This window comes from Ascochyta rabiei, chromosome 11 (genome assembly GCF_004011695.2).
Source record: "Ascochyta rabiei chromosome 11, complete sequence".
Lineage (NCBI taxonomy): Eukaryota > Fungi > Ascomycota > Dothideomycetes > Pleosporales > Didymellaceae > Ascochyta > Ascochyta rabiei.
The window spans coordinates 387,488-409,411 of record NC_082415.1 but is presented as its reverse complement, the minus strand read 5'-3'; the positions used below and the strand labels follow the sequence as shown (position 1 = coordinate 409,411).

The window sequence follows — 21,924 nt, the reverse complement described above, 5'->3', positions numbered from 1 at the left end:
GTCTTGTCGTCTGCGCTAGTATAACTGCGCAAACACCTACACTCGGCCGGTAAGAGGGAAAATTCCAAGGATCATCACGGAAGGCTTCGACGAAGCGCTTAGCGACGAATGTAGACTCAAATGATTTTCTAGAGCTTTGCGGAGAGCGGTTCCTCCGCCCTGAGCGCTGCGTCAATGGCGGACATGGCCTGTACCAGTTTCTCTTCCTGCAGCTTCGGCGCTACGACCTGAACGCACAGAGGTGAGCCAATGTAGGCTGTGCGATCGAAGCCGGTCCCTGATCACATTAGTCGCGCATTCCAAAATATTGAAGAAAACGAAAGCAAGAACATACATAGGTCTCTGTTAACCTTGTCCCAGCTGCCGAGAGGCTTGCTCTCCATCTCGCCCTTCCTATCAGCTTCGGTGAAACTCCGAACCGGTATGGTACCTGCTGCGTAGTCGAGCAGTACGAAGGAACTCGTGTAGCCCGCACCGTTCCAGCGATCGATTGGCGGGACGGGATGCGGTGCGACGGGGCAGATGAAGGCATCAATTTCACCCGACTTGTGTCTCCACATCTGCAAACATTCTTTGCGCAGCCTCTCTCGCTTGCCGTGCAGCTCTTGCAGCTTCTCGAATCGCGCCATCTTCCTTCGTTTCAGTCGAGTCGACAACCATGGCGACAATGGCTCATCTGCAGACTCCAGCAGATCAAACATGGCGTTCGCACCTTCGACATTGAACAAGGCGTTCGCGAGGGAGTGACATTGCGAGAAGAGTGGAGCGATGTCCATCTCGACCACCTCGATCCCAGCCTTCTGCAACTTGATTTTTGCTTCATCTAGCAAGCGTGCGATCGGTGGGAGTGGCTCGATTACACCATCTCGCCTAACGACACCAATCCTCAATTTCCTTGCTGGAACAGAGGGTACAGTGCCCCACGGTGACGGCACGACATCAGGATCAAATTTCCAAGGCTTCTGGTCGGAGACTGCCTGGAAGAAGAGGTCCATGTCCCGCAAAGAGTGCGCCAAGGGACCAGCGCTGGCCGGTAGTCCAACTTTGGCCGCTCCAGGGAGTGAGCCGCCTTCAACGAGGGCGTAAGGGACACGGCCATCGCTTGGTTTGATGCCGTACAGCTTGTCACACATGGCGGGAATTCTGATCGAGCCACCGACGTCTGTACCAACACCTAGGACTGAGCCGCGCATGGCAAGCAAAGCGCCTTCACCGCCCGAGCTACCACCTGCAGTGAGTGCTGTATTGATGGGGTTGAGGGTGCGGCCAAAGACATTATTGTGCGAGTCCAAAGCCATTAGAGCCTGTGGCACGTTTGTTTTGCAGTAGAGCACCGCACCAGAGCGGAGCAGCAAGTCTACAAGTACTGAATTATGTGAAGCTGGCTTGAAGGACAGTGCGGCGAGTCCAAGGGAGGAGTCATAGCCGCGGACATTGAACATGTCCTTCAAGGACACAGGAACGCCGTGCAGCAAGCCCAGAGGTGGCTTGCCAGCATCAAGGTGAGCATCCAGCTCGGCTGCCTGCTTCAAGGCATCATCGAAGAAGATCTCGGTCAGACAGTTTGTGAGCTGGTGGGCAACTGCTGCCCTCTGCCAGGGCGTCAGTCAGGTCTTGTCCAGCGGTTCGACTAGCATACCTTGCAAAAGGCTGTTGTAACGTCCAGACACGTCCGTTTTCTTTCTCGTATTGCTCTTGCCAGAGCAGTAGCATCATAGTTTTCGGTGATGTCCAGCTCTGTCTCTGTCAACAGGCCACATTCGCGAGGCAGCCCTAGATAGTTTGTCACGCTTGATGGCGGTGGCTGCGGCAAGCGCCATTGACTAGGTATGCGGGCGAACTGCTGGTCCTTCTTCTGCCACGAGACGGACTGCCATTTGGGCGTAGGGGTGGGCGTGGGATCAGCCTGCGTCTTAGCCTTGGTCATGGTGCTGTTGAGGTCTCGATGATGCAAGTGATTCGTGTGGAGATGGTTGTTCCGTGTCAAGTCTGGGGAAAGAGCCGAGGTTCGCCGCTGCCAGACAGACGGCCTGAGGGGTGCCGGCAGGGGCAAAGGCATCCACTGTGTATCTTGCCGCAGCGCCTTCGTCGCCAGTGTCCAATGCTTGGGAATTCATCGTGAGGCTACCCTCACTACGCGTGCTGTTCTCACTCTCCACGGCTCGTAGCGAAGGGTCTTGCCTGCAGATGTGATCCACCCTCGAGGAGCTGACAAACGCATCTCGGATCTGGATGGTAGATAGCCGCAGCGGCGTGGGTCAGCCCATATGAGACATGCATGGTACTGCGGCCTGCCCAACAGGCTGTGCACGGCCGACCGTCACCGGCGTCACATGCTTTCGCGAGGGTTGCTGACGGCTCGCGATGCCGTCACTGTCTGACAGCGCGCTTGTTTGCGGACCCCTGTCGCGGACTAAACCCTTGGCTGCCTAGGTACCCCAGGAAAATCAGGAATGCTGCAGGCGTACCCCTTTCCTTTCACCTTTCACCTTTCAGCCGCCCGGTCTTCTTCCCCTCCTCACCTCCCCCCATCGTCACCGTCGAGTCGCGCTGGCAGCCATTGCACCGCCATGGCCTTGAATTCCTCCTCTGCAGCGGCGCACCCGTACTACCCCCTCGGCGTGGAGATTGTGGGGTACATGGCCAACGAATGGAACACGCTCGAACTGGTCAGCATGTTTGCAGCGGGGTGCGCCGTCATCTTCAGCATCACGTACGCCATTCTGATGAAGCTGCGCCCGAATGCCAGCAACTCGGACGTGTCCATCATGATGTGGTTCGTGCTGTGCGGCTGCATCCACTCGTTCTTCGAGGGCTACTTTGCCTACAACTTCAGGCGCATGGGCGGCATGCAGGATCTGTTTGGCCAGCTGTGGAAGGAGTACGCGCTGAGCGACTCGCGCTACCTGACCCAGGACGCCTTCGTCCTGTGCATGGAGACGATCACCGCGGTATGCCACGCCCCGCCCCGCCCCTCTGCCACACGCCGACCTCACCACTAACGCACGGCAGGCCTTCTGGGGACCCCTCTCCTTCGTCACCGCCTACCTGATCGCTGTCGACCACCCGCTCCGCTACTCTCTCCAGCTGATTGTCTCGCTCGGCCAGTTCTACGGCGACATCCTGTACTACGCCACCTCCCTGTTCGACCACTACATCCTCGACGTCGCCTACACTCGCCCGGAGGCAGCCTACTACTGGGGCTACTTCGTCCTCATGAACTTCTTCTGGATCGTCATCCCTGGCTACCTCATGTACCAGAGCGTCGACGCGACCGTTCGTGCGTTCCGCGCTGTCAACGACGCTTCCAGGCTGCTGCAGAAGGCCGAGCAGATGGGCTACTACAAGAAGAAGGCTTAGAGATGGAGGAGTACTGCTACAGGAAGAAGGCCCAGGAATGGAGGCTGGTACAAGAAGAAGGCCTAGAGATGGAGGCTAGTACAAGAAGAAGGCCTAGGAATGGAGGCTAGCACAAGAAAAAGGGCTAGAGATGGAGGCTAGTACAAGAAAAAGAGCTGGAAATGGAGTGCGTTCGAGGATGAAAGATGTGATGGATGCATAGCGTAGGGGGGATTGGCGTTGGGCGCAAGGCGATGGATGGATGCTGCGTGGATATGCATATACCCTAGACTCGCAGCCGTCCTAGCAGGGTTGCGTACCTGCTAGAGGGGCACAGATAGTAATGAGAGAAGGTGTTGGTGAAGTGATGAGAAGGTGTTGGTGAAGTGATGAGAGAAAGCGTTGGTGAAGTGATGAGAAAGCGTTGGTGAAGTGATGAGAGAGTGTAGACATTGGGTTCCTGGAGTGCGCCCGTCCAATGAGATGGCTGCGGACGTCTTCCCGAGCCTCCTTGTTTGCGTCCTGTCGATCGCTCAGAGGATACACTTGAGCTGACCTAACCAAACCACCAACTCACCGACTTGGTCCAAGCAACACGCAAGAGCACTAGAAAGAAAATCTTTGCAGCTACTGCACTCTATAATAACAAAATACAATAGATTCTAGATGATCCTAACCTTGAAATAACCTTAATCTTAACCTAACTACCTTGTACTAACTTTAACCCTAAGATTTCATTACATGATTAATCCTAACATGTTTAGATTATCTTCTGGATAGGGTTAGAAGATAATCCCTAGCGTTGGTCAGCTCAAGCGTGTCCTGCTCGGAGGTCATCACGGTGCGATTCGACGTGGGGCAGCAGAAGGACCGCGCGTGGAAAAGGCGGCTCCCTCGCGGCTCCCTGAAGGTGAGAATAACTACTACCTTTGCCTCTTTGAGGGTGAGTCCAACTGCTACCCTCGCCTCCCTGAAGGTGAATCCAACTCCAAGATGCGGCTGCTCACTACCCTCGCCTCCCTCTGCATCCTCCCAGCACTCGCAAGCAGGCCTGTCGGCGGTGGCCATGGATCCACGACCCCGCTCTCCCTCCAAATGGCCGAGTCCATCATGTCCCGCCAGCAAGGCGTGTACAGCAGCGCGGGCGACCCCTCGGGCGCTCTGCAAGCCGGCTTCGTCCAAAAGACCTTCTCCCGCATCGCCGCGCAATACCCACAGCACGCGTCCACGCCTGGAATCGCATCCTACGTGGCGCGGTCGGCAGACTCGCTACTCGGCATCTTCAACAGCTCGAGCTCTGCGCTGAGGTTCCCCATGGACAGGCTGTCGAGCGGGAACGCGATGATTCGGCTGTACGAGACGACAGGCGAGAGCAAGTACAAGGCTGCCGCGGACGTGCTCGACAGCAGCATTGCCGAGAACAGAAGAAACGCCGAGGCAGGGCTCTGGTACTACGTGTACCCGAACTGGAGCTACCTCGACGGCCTGTTCTCCTTCGGACCCTTCTGGGCGCTCTACACACTCACCTACAGCCCGCGGTCCAGCAGCGCGTGGAGCGAGCTGCGGAGACAGTTTGCGTTGGTGGCGGCGCACTGCAGCACCGATGGCGAAGACGGCTTGCTGGTGCACGGGTACGACGACAGCCGGACGGCGGTGTGGGCGAACAACACACTCGGGCAGAGCCCGCATGTGTGGGGGCGGAGTCTGGGGTGGTATGTCATGGCGCTGGTGGACACGGTCGAGGTGCTGGATGCAGACTCGCAGGCGTCCACCGAGGCGGTGCGCGACGTCCGAAGTTGGTTGGTGGACGAGCTGCGACACCGCATGCGCGCCGTTGCGCAAGCCGTCGACCCCGCGTCGGCGGGCTGGTGGCAGGTTCTGGATCAGCCGGGCCGGGAGGGGAATTACATCGAGAGCAGCGGGAGCTCCATGTTTGTGTACGCGCTCCTCAAGGGCGTGCGGTTGGGGTACCTGGAGCCTCGGTCGCCGGGGCTGAACGCGAGCTACGTCGATGTGGGACGGCGTGCGTACGCCTACCTCGAGAAGAGATTTGTGGTGGACAACGGGAACGGGACGCTGGGGTGGAATGGCACCGTGAGTGTGTGCAGCTTGAACAGCACGGCGAGCTATGCGTACTATGTCGGGAGGCCGTTGCTGTACAACAGCGTGCTGGGGAGTGCGGCGTTTGTGGCGGCGAGCTTGGAGGTGGAGCGGTTGCATGGCCGCTGAGTGTGGCGTTGGAGATGGGCATAGCGAACCACGTTCACAGCGATTCAAAAACGCTGCAACCCTAGAATTAGATTGTATTCAAGATTTTCATTCCATTGAAGAGTCTGGTTGTGTTCGACTGGGCATCCTAGAGCGCAGCGTTTGTGGCGGCACGCTTAGCACGAGCTGACAGCCTGCAGCCGGCGATTGGATGGCCAGCATCACCCATGGATCCAAGGGTCTACATAGTACAAGTACAGTGAGTGCATGGATTGGAATCATTGGATCCAGCACAACCAGTCAACCACCTTGGATGGTAGCACCCACGCCCCGTGCGAGCGGGACCCCACCGCAGACTCGCCGAGACCCCTGGCCACCGTCACGCCTCCACACCTTCACCGTCACGTCTGTTGTCTGTTGTCTGTTGTCTGTTGTCTGTTGTCTGTCGTCTGTTGTCTGCTGTCTGCTGTCTGCTGCCTGCCACTGCCTGTCACGCACTGAGCCCCGACGCGGGGAGGACACCAGCCAAGCGTGCAGAGCTCGACGGTAAACATCCACATCCCCCCGGAGACGCCGCCGCCGCCGCCCAAACAACGACACGACACGACACGACTCGACACGACTCGACTCGACTCGACGCAGCCGGCGCACTCGACGCACACGACAACCCGGCACCGCCAATGCCCCCCGGGCCTCATGCCCGCCTCGCCGCTGCCCGCTGACGCTGAGAAGACACAAAATGCCTCGCCGGGCAGGAAGAAGGCGGTCGCAGCAGACTCGCCGACGAGCGGCATGAACGGCAGCGACTTCGCCAAGGCGATTGGCATCAACAAGCCCGCCAATGTGCGCGACAAGATCAAGCGCTGGCAGCTGGAGGGCGGCGCCGACCCTGCCCAAGCCCAAACCCACGCCCACGCCCACGCCCAAGCCCAAACCCACGCCCACGCCCACGCCCAAGCCCAAACCCACGCCCACGCCCACGCCCAAGCCCAAACCCACGCCCACGCCCACGCCCAAGCCCAAACCCACGCCCACGCCCAAGCCCACGCCCAAACCCACCCCCTCGAGCCCGCCGCCGCCGACGTCGAGCTGCCGTCGAAGCCCAGGTCGCGGCCCACGACGCCCAAGACGAAGCCGCTGGCCGACAAGCCCGACTGGAAGCCCGCACACGCGCCGGCCGCGTCTGGCTCTGTCGACAGGAGCCCGGACCGCCCGGACAGCGCCAAGAAGACGCCCCTCGCCCACAACGAGCTCGACGACGAGGTGCAGAGCGCCGTGGCGCCCAAGAAGCGCGTCGTGAGCGACTCGCACTGGCGCGCAAAGCAGTCGCCCCCCAAGGACGCCACCCGCCCGCCCCCCAAGACGATTCCCAATGCCTGGGTGCGCCCCTCGCGCATCGTCAAGAAAGACCGGCCCGTCGTGCCCGACGACGTCGCTGCTGCGACCCCCGCCCCGCACACACCCCCAGCACCCCAGCTCCCGCACACCCTGGCCAGCTACATCGGCAAGACCACCGGCCAGAAGAAGGGCACCCCGCGCCAAAGACGCCCGTCCAAGCCCTCGAGCGCCGGCAACGAGGAGCGCCCGCCCAAGCCCTCGAGCGCCGGCAACGAGGAGCGCCCAGTCAGCAGCGGCTCTGGCAGCGCAAAAGACGCCCACGTCGTGCAAGTCATCGTGGAGCCCACCGCCGAAAAGGAAAAGTCCGAGGTCGTCAAAGTGCGCCGGAGGAAGACACGCACCTCTCCACGCGGCTCGCTGTCCGCTGAAGACGCCGAGCCTGTCAGGCACAGACCTGCCCGCAAATCAGAGCCCGCGCCCGCGCTCCAAGACCTTGCCAACTTCATCACAGTCGAGTACGCCGACTCCAGCCTGGTCGACTCCAGCCCCAAGCTCACGTCCCCGAGAGCAGACGAGCTGCGGGAGAGGCGCAGACGGCGCCGCCCCAAGAGCCAGCCTGGCACAGACGACGAGGGTTACAGAGAGTCGACACGCCGCCACCGCAGGACCAGGACGGACACCATCGACGCCGAAAAGGAGCAGGTGATGCGAGAGTTGCGCGCGCAGCAGCCAAGGCCACTATCGCCCCCCAACAAGGTCTTTGCCACTCGACTAGAGGCATGGCTTGACCGCACCCAGGACATGCAGAACGATGCAGAGCGATCAGAAGCACGCCCACCACGCCGCAGACGGCGATCGAAGGAGTCCGTCTCGACCACAGCCTTCTCAGCCACCACGAGAACCGAGTCGTCCATTGTCACCGCGTCGACCGAAACCAAGCCTGAGCCAGTGCCGGTAGAGGAGGCCAGGCCGTTAGAGGAGACCAGGCCGGTAGAGGAGACCAGACCGGTAGAGGAGACCAGGCCGGTAGAGGAGACCAGACCGGTAGAGGAGACCAGGCCGGTAGAGGAGACCAGACCGGTAGAGGTGGCCAGGCCGGTGGAGGAGACTAGGCCGGTGGAGGAGGCCAGGCCGCGCAGCAGCGGCAGCGGCAGCGGGAGCGGGGGTGGAAGTAGGCGCAGACGGAGACGCCGCAGTCACGAGCAGCGAAGGGCATCTCGCGAGTTGAAGATCGACACCCGCGATATCGTCGTGGAAGAAGCAGCCTCTTCTGTAGTCTCCGACGATACTGCTGCAACGCCTATCCCCGACAAGACCGAGCCTGAGCCTGAGCCGGAAGTGCCGCTCTCCCCCACGCCAACCTTGAAGCGCCGCGGCGCAAAGCGCAGCCAACACTCGCGCTCCAAGAGCCGCTCCATGTCTTCACCGCTGCGGGAGAGCATCTCGACCGACGATCTTACCAAAGAGGACGATCCCAGGGCTGTTTCCGTTGCCTCCTCCGCTCCCTCCTCGTCAGTCGATGCGTCGACTATGGACTTTGAGAACATATCCTTGAAGCCACGTCCTCTTGCAGTGCAGCGCCACTTCCCAACGAGAGGCAAGCGTCTGTCTACCATTGCCTCGGTCGACTCGTTCCCAAGCCACGCGCAACCAGCCCCTGCATCCGAAGCTGCAGGCTCCGAGTGGACTGAGTCGGTGCTCAGTGACGACCGAACTGTCTCAGGGGTGACGGCCTCGGAAGTCGGTTCGCAGATGAACGAGACGTCTACCGTCATCAGTCGCAGGAGCACCAGGAGAAACAGACTCGCCAGCCACGCCGACTTGATCTCAGTCTTGTCGATGCCCAAGGCAGGGTCGAAGAGCATCGTGTCTGCGCGCAGCATACGCACCAACAGGAGCCGCCTGGCCACGGCCACGATCCCTGACATTATGAAGGAACTCGCCTCCGACGAGGCCAAATATATGCGCGAGTTGCGCACCATTGTCGACGGTGTCATCCCGGTTCTCCTCAGCTGCGTGCTCTCCACATCAGACTCTGCTGTCGCCGTCGGCCTCTTCTCCCGCTCCGGCAAGTCTGACCCCAGCGAGGTCACAAAACCCATCATGGACATGGGTGTTTGTCTCGAGCGACTGAAGACGCTGCACAAGCGTGTGCCCCTGGAAGATCCAGACAACTTCCTCTCCTGGGCCCAGAGCGCACAACGCGTGTATGCCGACTACATCTCCGTATGGCGTCTCGGTTTCCAGGACGTCGTCATCAGCCTCGCACCCGCAGACGACGACCCATTCAAGCCAGCAAGAGTCGTGAATGGCCCCGATGATGGTGCGCCTTGGGACGAGGGCATGCCGCGCAACGCAGAAGGCTACGTCGTCAACGGGGACGGTGAACGCGTCGATGTAGCGTACATGCTGAAGCGGCCACTTGTGCGGTTGAAGTATCTTTCCAAGAGCTTGAAGGTGCGTCTCAACCTTGGTTGTGAGTTTTTGTGATTACTGCTGACCATGGCTCAGGGCATCAACCACGTCAGACCCTCGGAACGTGCGGATAAGATATCAGCCACCTTCCAAGACCTCGTCACGGCCGCGCGCAAGCGGTCCAACGACGAACAAGCTCGACTCGAAGATGAAGGTGCCGCCAACATCGACGCCACGCGTGCTCGCGATCCACGAAGCTTGGCGCCGCTTGCCGGCGTCCGAATCGACGCCGCTCGGTGTGTACGAGCCAGAGACTACTTCGACATGTACCTCTACCACTCAAGCGGCCAGGAGCTCAGCTGTCGCGTCGAGGTCTTGCTCCGCGATAACGCCCCAGGTACAGGGCAGGGGGGAGACATCTTATTGTGCGAGGTCGACTCCACAGGACGATGGCTGCTGCTCCCACCTGTGCAGCAAAGTCGTGTGTCTGCTCGTAACGGCGACATGAAGGGCGAGATTGTCGTCATGATCCGAGGCAACCAAGCCGATGGGTCTGAATGGAGCGAGGTCATGTCGCTCACCATTGACGACGAGCAAGCTGGCTTCGAGTGGGTGCAAATGCTTGGGCTGACTCCAATTCCCCCACCCATATCCGAGATCAAGCGAGACCAGATGTTACCAGGGCAGATCCCAAGACCCACAAGCAGCCATGGCTCTTCCCTAGTGTCCGCAGCAACAGCCTCCACAATACCGCTCAAGAGCAGAACACCGAGTCCCCACGAGATCGAGATTCCTCTCGGAGAACAGCACACTGAGGTCTCAAAGGTCTGGAACTACGACACACCTGACAGACGCCGGCACTCGCGCACTGTGTCACCAATTACGCCACCCAGCGGTGACGTCCCCCTTGCAAGCAGGATCCGCGATGCAATCGATCTCTCCCCTCTGGAGCCACAGACGCCTCTAGGGATGGTGCGACACACTAGACATGATGAGGAAGACCTAGATCGAACACCACGAAGCAGCTTCGACGACGCAGCTCGCTCGGACGGCACTGCATCACCGGGGCTGAGGCGCACGAAAGCAAAGAGGCTTTCGCGGGCTGTGACATCATCCCCGGTCTCACAGCGTCCCTCACGCCAAATCACCCTTGACGACCCCATTGAGTTTGTGGACGAGCCCAAGCCAATTCAAACTCGCGAAGCCAAGCTCGTCGAAGAGGAGAAGCAGCCGCGTCGCAAGTCAACAAAGCGCCGTGGCAAGAACTTCAGTGTATGGATGCCGACATCCGGGGTAGATATCTCAGATGAATCCGACGAGAGCGAGGAATCCGTCGAAGAAGAGCCTCGTTCGCCTCCAGGCTCCCCGCCGCGACCCCAAACACACAGGCGGGTCTCTTCGACGCCGTCGATGGAGCTGCCATCGATCCCCAGGTTGAGAAAGTCGAGTCAGCCCTCGACGCCGTTGCGAGAGGCTGCCAGTGCCAACGAGCTCCCTGAACCACCCGCTTCAGCACCGCCCAAACTGAGCAAACCGCCCAGGACTCCCTCGGAAGAGGACGACGATGCACCACCTCCACCTCCCCCTCACCGATCGCCCAGTCCAGCTACACCTGTCACACTCAAGGGCTCAAAGACACCCAACTTCACGCCAGCACTGCCAGGGTGGAAGAACAAGCGACGATCCTCTTCGCCTCTCAAGCACGAATACGAGCCGTCGACCTGCACCGAATCGTCGAGTGAGACCGAAGACGATGTAGTCTCCGGAGAGGATGTGGATGATTCCAGCGATGCTAGCCTCACTTCGGACTCTTCCGACGATGAACTGGATGATGATGTCCCCACGCCGTTGATGCCGCTCAACTACACTGCACCCCGAGGCTACCCAACTTCCACCAGCAGAGATACGGCACCGCTGGAGGCACTGCCTGAAGAGACCAAGGAGTTCCCGAAGGTGTCCCCACCCGCCTCCATCTACACCCTGCCGAATGATACCATCACCCCGTCCCAGTCTGCGTCGAACCAGCCCTACCGTGCCGTTCCAGCAAGCTCCAGCAAAGCCGCCAAGGCGATCGCATCCATTTTCTCCTGGTCAGATGCTGGGAGGTGGGATAGCCTGCATCCAGAAGAGTGCAGCATCGTCGTCACGCCCGGCAAGATCGAGGTGTTCGAGATCACCGCCACACACTCCAAGCCGCTGATGTCCGACGGCGACGAGATCATACAGCCAGGAGGACGTGCTCCCCTTATTGCGGTCGAGCTTACCCCTCTGGTGCCCCTGCGCAAGTCGACCGCCATCGACATCTCCATCCGCTCCCCACCGACGTCCGACTCACGCATCACCACCGGCAACAACATCATGCTGCGGAGTCGCAACGCTAGCGAATGTGCGCAGCTGTATGCAATGATCAACCAGTCCCGCATCAACAATCCAACCTACATTGCACTGCAGAACGCCCGAGGACCGTACGGACAAAGCAGCTGGGCAGAAGCAATGGACCGCCGCAACGAAGCGAGGACCAACGCTTCTTCAGGTTCTGGGTGGCTGGGAGGCACACTCGGCAGGAGGAGTAGCTACAGGAAGTCGAGCACACGCGCAGCCTCCATCTCCGCAGCCACTGAATCGTCGGTCGGAACCATGGGCACCGCGATGCGATCCGCGCTGGGTCGCTTCTCCTTCGGCAAAGGCGGCATGTTCAGTGTCCGAAACTCGACGCTCGGCTCACGATCACTCAACAGCTTCGACACGGGATCCAGCGGCTCCCTGCCCGGCTCAGGTGCATCGTCACCCAACGGCCCCGGCGGCGCAGTCGGCGCCCCCGCCGGCATCACAAACACAAAGTGCCGCCTGTACGAGCGCGAGACGCTGAAGAAGTGGCGCGACATGGGCGGCGCGCGCCTCACCATCATGCTCCCGAGCCCCCACCCCAGCGCGCCCGGCAGCCCCAACCCACTCCAGCGGTCCCCGGGTACGCGCGACCACACGCAAGAGCGGCGCATCCTCGTCACGAGCAAGAAGGAGAACCAGACACTGCTCGACGTAACGCTCTCGGAGACGTGCTTTGAGCGCGTCGCCCGCAGCGGTATCGCCGTCTCTGTGTGGGAAGACAATGTCGGTGAAGGCGGCGAGGTCGGCCAGGTTGCCAAGACCGGCGGCGTCAACGGCGCCCGCGCGCGCGTGTTTATGATTCAGATGAAGAGCGAGCGCGAGGCTGCTTATTGCTTTTCTCTGCTCGGACGGATGAGATACTAACATACCAAGTGCTGGCAGTTCAAGATAAGATTAAAACATGTTTCTTGCATGTTTTTTTCTTCTTCTCTTACTATAGATTTACTGTTTTAATAGTTAGTTAGCGTTAGCGTGCGCGTATATCTATAATTTAGATAAAGAGTAAGCTAAGCATAAGGCTGCTTATTGCTTTTCTCTGCTTAGATAGATAAGATATAATACTAAGATACTAAGATACTAAGTGCTAAAGATAAGATTAATTGCTGTTACTACTATTGTCACTATCGCTGTTACTATTGCTATTACTACTCTATTTTCTTATCTTAATTTATTTTATATGTAACGTAAGCGGTAAGCGAGTCGCTCGGGCAAGCGAGTCGCTCACCTTTTCAAGCCTTAGACCTTTGCAACACTATAACTCAACACCACAACATTGTACTGTAGCTCATAGTACGTCAAATTAATCTAATTAGTCCACAGTATCTTTCTTACATGTGCGCTTGTTGTGCCCTGCCTTACTACACCTCCCACAGCGTCAAGAACCCTGTCTACCACCACCTGTTCGCATCCTCTCCTTACGCCTCTCAGCCTTAACCAGCGCATCAGCATCCCTACGCTTAACTATCTCCTCTGCTTCTTGCTAAGATAGGGTCCCACCATGCTAGATCCGCTTCTTTTTACGTGTTTTACGCTTAGAAGCAGCTTTATTTACTACTTAAAGCTTAACTATCTTAGCTGCTATTAGCACCTGGGTATGCACTATCATTTCAGCTCCCTTTTAAAACTGCTGCACCATCTTACAGATTAATTCTGTTAATAAACTTCTGTATTCCCTAATTCTCTTTAATATCAGCGTTAACTAAGCTCTAATTTCAGCAGCGTTGCTTGGTGTTTTAGGTTGCTAGGGGGTAGGCCCTGGTGGAGGTGGTGATGGCGTACAAGGCTTTACTTCAAGCCTTAATAGCACTACCTCTAGGTTATCTGGAACTAAGCCTGTTGCTTGGAAGCTTGATTGAATATTACTAGATAAGAACGCCTTATTAAAAACCTGATTAAAGGCAGCTAGGAACGCTTTCTTGTTAATGTGGGTAATGTAACAGTTTGCTAAGATATTAATTTCCTTATACGCCTGCTTTAATAGGGCAAAACACCCTACATTAAGTGGCTGTAGGATGTGGGAGGTGTAAGGAGGCATATAGAGAGTAATAATCTTACTCTCCTTATATAGATTCTGGAAGGTAAGTAACTTATAGCTCTTGTGGCCATTAATAATCAGCAGCTAGTAGCTACCTACTGTCTGGGCTGTTGTGTGCTGGATAAAGTGCTTTAGCCACTCTAGGCCTAGTTCATTTGTTGTCCAGCCATTCTTGCTAACACTAATCTGCTAATTCTTTAGGTTGTGATACCAGGCTTAGTTATAGTTCTTTACTTTAAAGATAATAAAGGGTGGGATAACCTACCCTATAGCATTAATTGCGGCAATTAACGTTGCCTATTTACAGTCGCCAGGCTGGACCTGCAATGGTCTAAGACGCCTCTTAGACGCAGTTACTACCTTAACAGACCCCCTAACACCTATCTAGAAGCCAGTCTTGTTAAAGTTGTAGGTATCTTTGTCTAGGATACTATACTTAGCTTTAACGTTATATATAAGGTTAAACTAGGGGCTAATAATAGCTAGGTTACTGTATAGGACTCTCTAGTGATTACACTGTCTATTTATATAAGACTTAATCTCAGGCTTCTAGCATATAAGGTTCCTGGCCTATTTTTCCCTAACCTAGCTACTGTAACAGGCAGCTAGTAGTTAATTAGCTATTTCACGTACGTAGCTAAGCGTAGGGGCAAAGCCTTATATATTAAGCTTCCTTATATATTATATAATTGTGTCCTCTTTAACCCTAGTAAGCTAGGATAAGTTAGGATAGGAATCGCGTTGTAAGGTGGTTTTAGCGCGTTAGTTAGAGAGGGTCCTTTAAGGAACGTTATAGATAGCAGCAGCGCGTTACTAGCTTAGCAACGCGTCAGATTTTATAGCTTAGATAGCAAGGACTATCCTATCCTCACAAGAAAGCAATTCAAGATCAGGTTGTTGAGACATTAGATGAAAGGTTGAAGGAGGTGTGATCTTGGCAAAGGTGAGCGACTCGCTTGCCTAAGCGACTCGCTTACCGCTTACGTTAATAAGCTTAAAAGACTAACTATACTTAGATGTTAAATAATTTTTAATTAGTCTCTGTTATATATATATTTAACGTATATTTATATAAGTATAGTTAGAAAAGATCTAGAGGTTATATTTGCTTAGTAGAGAATAAGTATGTAGGCGTAGTGTTAGTAGCTAACTACTACTATACTAAGGTAGAGAGCGCTATAGAGTTAAGCTACATATTACAGATATATACTATTTAGATACTAGTTACCCTGTCTATTAGGTGACTGTACTTTTTAGTCGGTGTAGCTTAGGTAGAACCAAACCGAGCCCTTACAACGCTTGTTGGCGTAGAAAGTAAGTATAAGTGATATAATTCCATAGCTGTGCTTACGTAGTATATATTCTGCTTATATCTCTGTGTTTGTATAGCGTCTGCTAGCTGAAAGGTACGTAGGCATGGTTCAATTAGATTGTAGGGGTGTAGCAGGTAGGAATTTAGTTTATCAGAAATTGCGTTGAAGCTTGGTGCACGGTACATGAGAAGAGGGGAGAAGAAGAGAGAGGATGGTGCTATATGGTGTTAATACCATTGAGGGGCATATCCACGGTGTGCTGTTCTAGGCTTTTCTTATCATTCCTACAAGTAATCGCGTGGTGCTGTATGTATCTCACACACCAAGTTGAGCGTCACGTGTATATCAACTCATGGCGGCGTGATAGGTACTGATATTACACTGCCTGTGCTTCGAGTTCTTCTCTTGAGATTGTTCGGTTGTTGTCCTAGTCGTTGATGTGATGGTGATGGAGGCGGCGTTTCTTCCATCGCGACTTCCCCAACTACACTGGTAGTGGCGTATCTCACCTCGCAAAGACTCCAACTCGCACCGGTTTCTCCGTTTTTACTGCACTCTTTCCGCAGTAATACACTGCTGCTGCCGTGTCGCTTGTCTGCTCAACACCTCACTCCAGCTTCGACCGAAGGTGGTTCAACGGGCAAAGGCACGTCTCGTTGTCGGCACTTCCGCATGCATACTGACTGCTGATTAACTCTCTGCGCTCCCAAGCTACATATGTGTACGATGAGTGCGGATACCTTTGCACTGGGCGGTATGCTACCTCTCTTACTTTTTCAAGCCGGATTGTGTAGTCACTGACTGGTCCAGCTGCTCCATATCTCACCGAGTTTAGCATGAGCGTAGAGCCGCCGAGGTTCTACCTGGATGGCGCATTGTCAAGCCCCGAGCCTGGTCTGAGTTCGTGCGCTGGACAGGTCACTTCGGCGAGCCTGTCTGATCACGAGGAAGATCTTCGTTCGAACAAGAGGCGCAGAGTAACAGCACCAAGCCACAGAGACGTGTCTGAGCCTTCAACTCCCAGGTCTGGACATGTTCGCAATGCTTTCGCTGCTCTCCGCCAAGGTCTTCAGGACCTCCAGCAAGAATTCGACAGCCAAGAGCGAGGACTAGACGGGCTGAGGTTCGAGCTCGAAGACACCAGGACGGAAATTCGTTCATTGAAAGACGAGCTGCTTACCACGCGAAAAGAGCTCAAGCTCTATAAGCTTAACACTGCGTCTAAGCTCGGCGAGCAGGAGCTGCAGCTGATCGCGCTCGATAAGTGCAAGCAAGACGCTAGAGTAGCGATCAGGTTGACGAGCACGTACCGCGAGCTGCTGGTGCACGAGAGGGCCGAGTCAGTACGACTTAGGATGGAGTTGAAGGCGAAAGACGTGCTGCCCGTGGAGCACGCTCAGAAGCTACCAGCTGCTTCAACAACTCAGAAGTCTGCTATCAAAGATGGGGAGCTGCCGAAAGTGAACCTGATACGTGCCATGCACGATACTCAGCGCCAAGGGGACGAGAAGGTGCTCAGCGCCAGTTTCAATGCGGATACCAAACGCCAAACGAACTTTGCTGCAGGCCGGAGCGACTCACTGCATGGTGGGGACGGTTTCATGGAGATTGCACGACCCACTGGTTGCGGTAATACTTTCTAGTGGTACGGATGATAGTCTTGGGCTGGTATCTGCACGCTCGAAGGCGTGGTTAGTGTCTTTGTAATCTTGTCAGTGGGCTATATTATCTGATGATGCTTGACTTTTGCTCGGCATATATACAGCCTTAGAACAACCTACTTACAAACCATGAAAAGTAAGAGACGGCGCTAGCGAGACTGGACTTCCATTTAGATTTTTTCCCTCTGTGAAAACCGAAGTCCCACTGCGATGTAAGAGGCGTGATTTGCCACACTACTATTTACTGTGAATATCGCTTCCCTCTTACAGATTGGTGTCAAAATCCGCCACCTTACAGCTTGTAGAACGCATCCTCGATCCCTTAATCTAGACAGACTTCACTTGTCGAGCTTATGCTTTTCTTCATTCCTCGCACTTCCTCGAATCATTGCACTTGTCAGGTCAATGCACTTCCTGAATCACTGTCCTTCGTATATCACCATACCTCTTGATTTAATACTCTTTTTATGTTTGTACACTTCCTAAGCCACTCTACACACGCAGTTTTATTATAAACCAACACCTACGTTTGCTTTTCTTTGTCATCTCTATCCCGACGCTTCTCTTCCTTTCTCGTCTCTTCCTTTCTTGTCTCTTCCTTTCTTGTCTCTTCCTTTCTTGTCTCTTCCTTTCTCGTCTCTTCCTTTCTCGTCTCTTCCTTTCTCGTCTCTTCCTTTCTCGTCTCTTCCTTTCTCGTCTCTTCCTTTCTCGTCTCTTCCTTTCTCGTCTCCGCCTCCGCCTCCGCCTATTTCCGCCCATCTCGCGTCCACGAATCAACATCTGTCGTTCTACTTCGAGGTCCATGATCCGTGGTTCCTGAGCCCAGGTTTTCTGTTGTTTTTACGTCGCCTGTATGGAATCTCTTTCTCTGTCTGTAAATCTCTCTTTGTCTCCTCTGTCTCCTCTGTCTCCTCTGTCTCCTCTGTCTCCTCTGTCTCCTCTGTCTCCTCTGTCTCCCCTATCTCCTACTTTCACTTCCATGGTCTATATCCCATCGCTCTGACTCGTAATTCTGACTCCTGATTTGTTGGCTGCTTTTCATGTAGCCGAATTCAAGAGGTACTTGGGGACATTGCGATAAAGGCGCATGAGGTGCTGGAATACGCTGGTCTTGGAGGCAATAGTGTTGCGATTTAGGATATTAATTTTGGATCTTGGGTTTTAGGTTTCGGATGTTGGATTCAAGATTTGAGAATCTGCAGGTTGGGGTTTGGAATATGGGTTTTGTCAAAGGTGGACAGGGTCTATATGAAGAAAACAAAGGGTAGAGGTTGCATAGTAAAGAGCGGTTATGTTATTACAGACGGTGTAAAATTCACAGATAGTGCAGTGCAGTGCAGTGCATGGAGTCTATTCTCAACCTGTTTCTTCCTATTCTTCGCGAATCATTCGTAAAGTAGCGTTTAGTTCTCTTGACATACAGGATGATACTTGTCAGTATCTCAAGAGACGAAGAGAGGGCGGGGATGTGGTGCTGGAGATGAATCTCATTTTTTCCGATGACGGGGGTTTCGTAGGTGTTGACTGGCTCCGGGTTATGTATGAGGGTTTTGGCGCATAGGCGGATGTTTGGGCGGCCATGTTTGTTCTCTGATTGCAGCTTGAAGGCGATGACTTTGCCTTTATACATTGCTGCCTCGTGGTGACACTCGGTGCTGCAGATTCCACGGAACTCAGTCTGCTGCTTACAGGTTGATTTGGTGGTAGTGGTATGACTTGCCGTCTTGAATCGCTTGCGGACGCACTCTTCGGATGGCACCTTGCCTTTCGCGCGATGGGCCTGCTGAGCGATGTTTCGAAGGGCACTGGAGCTGGGATCGACGGTGTTCGCAGCTCGTATGCCTTTAGAACGGTTACTTCCACCAGTCGACGGGGCAGGAAGACAACAGCTGAGCAAAGCGAGGTGTGGGTGCTGGGAAGCTGTGCGGCCAGGGCGCGATGCGGAGAGGTACGTCCTGGCTGAAGCGTGGGTCTGTCAATTGCAGTGACTCAGTCCTCGTATGGTGAACTGACACGCGGTGGGGTTGTATACAGGGACTGGGAGGTGAGCGTTTATAGAATTTGCGACCTGGGTGGCGGCTACACCGGCTTGTTGTGCACCGATCTGGGGTGCAGATGTAGTAGCGGAGGTGACGAGAGCTGTAGAGGTTAGTACAAGATCGAAGTGTAAGAACCTGAATACCCACTCGTTGATATAGCCAGGAGTTATAGAGATCAGTACATGATCGAAGCATAAGAATTTGAATGCCCACTCGTTGATATAGCTCTAGTCGATTGAGCTTGCGCGGACGCTGTGTTAGTAGCTACAGTTGTGCTGGAGTTAGGGTTGAGGTGAAATGGACCTCGAGTGACAAACTACGTGTTGACTGGGACGTAGTTCCAGGGATGGAAATGTCTTGACTCTAGAGTGAAAGAGAGATACTTGGAAAAGAGAGGAACACAGAAGCAAGGGGCAGACATTGTAGAAGAAGAAAGCGGATGAGCGGAAGATGCGGAGGAGAACTGACCAAAGTGCTTCTATCAGCAATACGGTGAGCTCTTTCCAAAGATTTTGCATTGTAAGAGGTGCCAAAGCAACAGCACCATCGCCATCGGCTAGCTTGTCATAGTTGCAACAACAGGTTAGGCACATGTTCCAGAACATAGAGAGGACATATGTATGGATTTTCGTGGAGAAGTGTCTGAAAACGGGGGCTGACTTGTGCAGCTGACTACCACGCTATCAACGGCAAGCGCAGACAACTATTCAGGTGAGGTATCCTGGCATGATGAAGGCAATGTTTGACCACGAGACTTCGAAGATGGCTGTGTTCGTTCCTTTGAGATGTGCTGGTGTGACTTGGACTGCCATTGTGTTGAATGATGATTGAAGCGGCTGAGCTACTGGGCTATGAATGCAACGAAAGCATCGTTCAAGGGGTCATCTGCATTGCGGTGAAACATTCAGAAGATGAGCAGACGCCGTCAGGGGAGGTCAATCTTGGTTGTTGGGGCAACTGTCCATCTCAAGTCTTTGAACAGATTGATTGGAGATGAACAGATGATGGAGATGAGGACCCTCGGCTAAACTTGCCCTCTCATCCTGCAGACCTGCCAACGGCGTTGCATCATTGCACGCTCGGCAGCCGACGACCACTCCTGCGCCCTCGACGCCATCATGTCAGCCTCGACACACTCGAGCGCGACAGACGTCGACGCTGGGAATAGCAACGATGCGCCGCAGGTGGAGGCGCTCTTCCTGATCAGATTCGACAAGAAAGTCGGGTGGGTTGCGCGAGCACCGGCATGGCGCACGCAATGCTGACGCCTCCAGCTACACCATCGCCTGGAAACGCAGCGCGAACGACACGGACCTGGACGGCGTCGAGTTCAAGTCGCTGCCGTCTGGGCTGCACACGCTTGCCAACGACCTCGTCTACTTCACGCACGCAGGCCATGCCGGATTGAGCGCCTTCGCCAGGGGCGATGCCGGTGCAGAGGACCGCAACGCCAACTTCGTCTCGGTCGGCGCGCTGGTCCGGAGAGAGGGCAGGTTCGGGCGGCTGGGGCGCGGGTGGCTGCTGGCCGGACGGCTCGAGAAAATGGCCGCGGCGCTGGCCAGGGACGAGACGGTGGCACCGCTGGAGGAGTTCTGGGCGGACCAGACCAGCAGCGCGACGACCCAGCACGCAGACAGCAAGGGCTCCCGCCGCGACCGCGCCATCTCCACCGCCACGGCCATGCCCAAGGACGAAGAGCGGCTGCCCGAGCACCACCCCGCGCTGGCCATGCTGCAGTACCTCGACCTGTTTGGCCCACTGGTCTTCCGGTTGCAGCAGGCGGCCCTGCTGCGGAAGCGCATTCTGTTCGTGGGCCGCCCGCCGGTGAGGACGACGTGCGAGTTCGGTAGGCTTCCTCGTCCTCGTGTGCGCGACACGTGGCACGGCTAACACGCGCAGTCTACAACCTGTCGGTCCTCTCCAGCATCTCCCCGCGCGACGCCGAGCATCTTGCGCCTGGCACCGAAGACCTCCTGCGCCTGCCCGCCCTCTTCTCCGTCGGCGTGCACGACATCCCCCACCTCGAAGACCTGCGCCGCAACAAGGGCGGCCACACGCCCGGCCACGAGACCGCAGAGGGCTGGGTCGCATGCACGACGGACGAGATCATTGCGAGCAAGCAGCAGCTATACGACATTGTCGTCGAGATACCGCACGCCGGCGATGCAGCTCCCCAGCGACGACATTGGCCGAAGCTGCGCACCAGCGAGGGCGACGTGATCAAGGCGAGCCAGCGCGACGTGGCGCGGTACAAGCTGCTGCACCGCGAGCTCTGGAAGCACCGCCAGCAGGCCACCGAGACTTTCCACGACGAGGACGAGCAGAGCGACGACGCAGCGCCGCTGCTCTCGCACGACGACATCGACGCCAAGCGCGCAGACGACGACTTCAACGAGGCCTACGACGACACAGCCGTCGAGCCCGTGACATGGTCACGACTTGCCTACCAGGGCTTCATGTGGTGGGCGAGCGCCGGCGAGCGTGAAGCGTACACCACAGCCGAGAAGGAGCTCGACCGCGAACTCGTCGGCGACATGGCTGCCTACGAGGGTTCTGTCGAGACGGCCGTGATTGCCTACTTCCACCGACAAACATCCCTGCTGATCAAGGTGTTGAGCCAACTGGTAGAGGGCGAGCACGAAGACGAAGACGAAGACGAAGACGCAGACGAAGAAAGGGAAGGCGAAGAGGGGGACGCGCTGTGGATTGATCGAGACGACCTCAGCAGCATGGGCCTCGACACGTGGAGCGAGGCGGACCGCGCATACGTGCAGGAGTTTGGGAGCCTGTACTTTGGCCGACGCGTCGAGATCAGAGGGAACGAGGTGGATTGCTGTGGTCTGAGAGTTCCCATGCTGTAGGTCTGCCTGGGCTGGTCCCGATTGCACGCAGACCATGTCAGCACGAAGACGGTGTCAGCACGTAGACGACATCAACACGTAGACGACATCAGCACGTAGACGACATCAACACGTAGACGACATCAACACGTAGACGACATCAGCACGTAGACGACATCAACACGTAGACGACATCAGCACGTAGACGACATCAACACATAGACGATATCAGCCATGTGCATGTTTCTGTGGTTGGACTGGATTGGTTCGCCAGTCAAAACGCCGAGATCGGAGCCCCGCATTCTTTCGACTTTTGCGCCCATGCCCGCCGCCCCGCATCGTCATACG

General features: G+C 55.8%; 6 protein-coding genes across 6 annotated transcripts, besides 14 other annotated features; 5 read left to right on the top strand and 1 right to left on the bottom strand.

Annotated features, from left to right (window-relative positions):
• Positions 1 to 128: 128 nt before the first annotated feature.
• EKO05_0006765 (uncharacterized protein) lies at positions 129 to 1,927 on the bottom strand (the record flags this gene model as incomplete). Its single annotated transcript, XM_038940796.2, has 3 exons — positions 129 to 277; positions 335 to 1,592; positions 1,640 to 1,927. The coding sequence occupies 3 exons, from the start codon at positions 1,925 to 1,927 to the stop codon at positions 129 to 131; spliced, it is 1,695 nt and encodes a 564-aa protein (XP_038797301.2).
• Positions 1,928 to 2,570: 643 nt separating this feature from the next.
• Positions 2,571 to 3,360, top strand: EKO05_0006764 (Cholestenol Delta-isomerase; the record flags this gene model as incomplete). Its single annotated transcript, XM_038940789.1, has 2 exons — positions 2,571 to 2,951; positions 3,013 to 3,360. 2 exons carry the CDS (start codon positions 2,571 to 2,573, stop codon positions 3,358 to 3,360), a joined length of 729 nt encoding a protein of 242 aa, XP_038797300.1.
• Positions 3,361 to 3,877: 517 nt separating this feature from the next.
• Positions 3,878 to 4,156: a mobile genetic element.
• A 176-nt stretch (positions 4,157 to 4,332) lies between these two features.
• On the top strand, positions 4,333 to 5,568 carry EKO05_0006763 (Unsaturated rhamnogalacturonyl hydrolase; the record flags this gene model as incomplete). Its single annotated transcript, XM_059636875.1, has 1 exon — positions 4,333 to 5,568. The coding sequence occupies one exon, from the start codon at positions 4,333 to 4,335 to the stop codon at positions 5,566 to 5,568; it is 1,236 nt and encodes a 411-aa protein (XP_059492858.1).
• Positions 5,569 to 5,952: 384 nt separating this feature from the next.
• Positions 5,953 to 6,020: a tandem repeat.
• A 121-nt stretch (positions 6,021 to 6,141) lies between these two features.
• Positions 6,142 to 6,185: a tandem repeat.
• Positions 6,186 to 6,243: 58 nt separating this feature from the next.
• EKO05_0006762 (uncharacterized protein) lies at positions 6,244 to 12,552 on the top strand (the record flags this gene model as incomplete). Its single annotated transcript, XM_038940665.2, has 2 exons — positions 6,244 to 9,342; positions 9,397 to 12,552. The coding sequence occupies 2 exons, from the start codon at positions 6,244 to 6,246 to the stop codon at positions 12,550 to 12,552; spliced, it is 6,255 nt and encodes a 2,084-aa protein (XP_038797299.2).
• Positions 6,439 to 6,631: a tandem repeat.
• A 316-nt stretch (positions 12,553 to 12,868) lies between the features above and the next one.
• Positions 12,869 to 14,714: a mobile genetic element.
• Positions 13,451 to 13,806: a mobile genetic element.
• Positions 13,502 to 13,806: a mobile genetic element.
• Positions 13,511 to 13,746: a mobile genetic element.
• Positions 13,511 to 13,806: a mobile genetic element.
• A 54-nt stretch (positions 14,715 to 14,768) lies between the features above and the next one.
• Positions 14,769 to 14,803: a tandem repeat.
• A 118-nt stretch (positions 14,804 to 14,921) lies between these two features.
• Positions 14,922 to 15,014: a dispersed repeat.
• A 748-nt stretch (positions 15,015 to 15,762) lies between these two features.
• EKO05_0006761 (uncharacterized protein) lies at positions 15,763 to 16,679 on the top strand (the record flags this gene model as incomplete). Its single annotated transcript, XM_038940790.2, has 2 exons — positions 15,763 to 15,790; positions 15,847 to 16,679. The coding sequence occupies 2 exons, from the start codon at positions 15,763 to 15,765 to the stop codon at positions 16,677 to 16,679; spliced, it is 861 nt and encodes a 286-aa protein (XP_038797298.2).
• Positions 16,680 to 17,584: 905 nt separating this feature from the next.
• Positions 17,585 to 17,664: a tandem repeat.
• Positions 17,665 to 18,020: 356 nt separating this feature from the next.
• Positions 18,021 to 18,047: a tandem repeat.
• Positions 18,048 to 19,854: 1,807 nt separating this feature from the next.
• On the top strand, positions 19,855 to 21,597 carry EKO05_0006760 (uncharacterized protein; the record flags this gene model as incomplete). Its single annotated transcript, XM_038940702.2, has 3 exons — positions 19,855 to 19,961; positions 20,011 to 20,582; positions 20,636 to 21,597. The coding sequence occupies 3 exons, from the start codon at positions 19,855 to 19,857 to the stop codon at positions 21,595 to 21,597; spliced, it is 1,641 nt and encodes a 546-aa protein (XP_038797296.2).
• Positions 21,374 to 21,410: a tandem repeat.
• Positions 21,598 to 21,924: the final 327 nt, after the last annotated feature.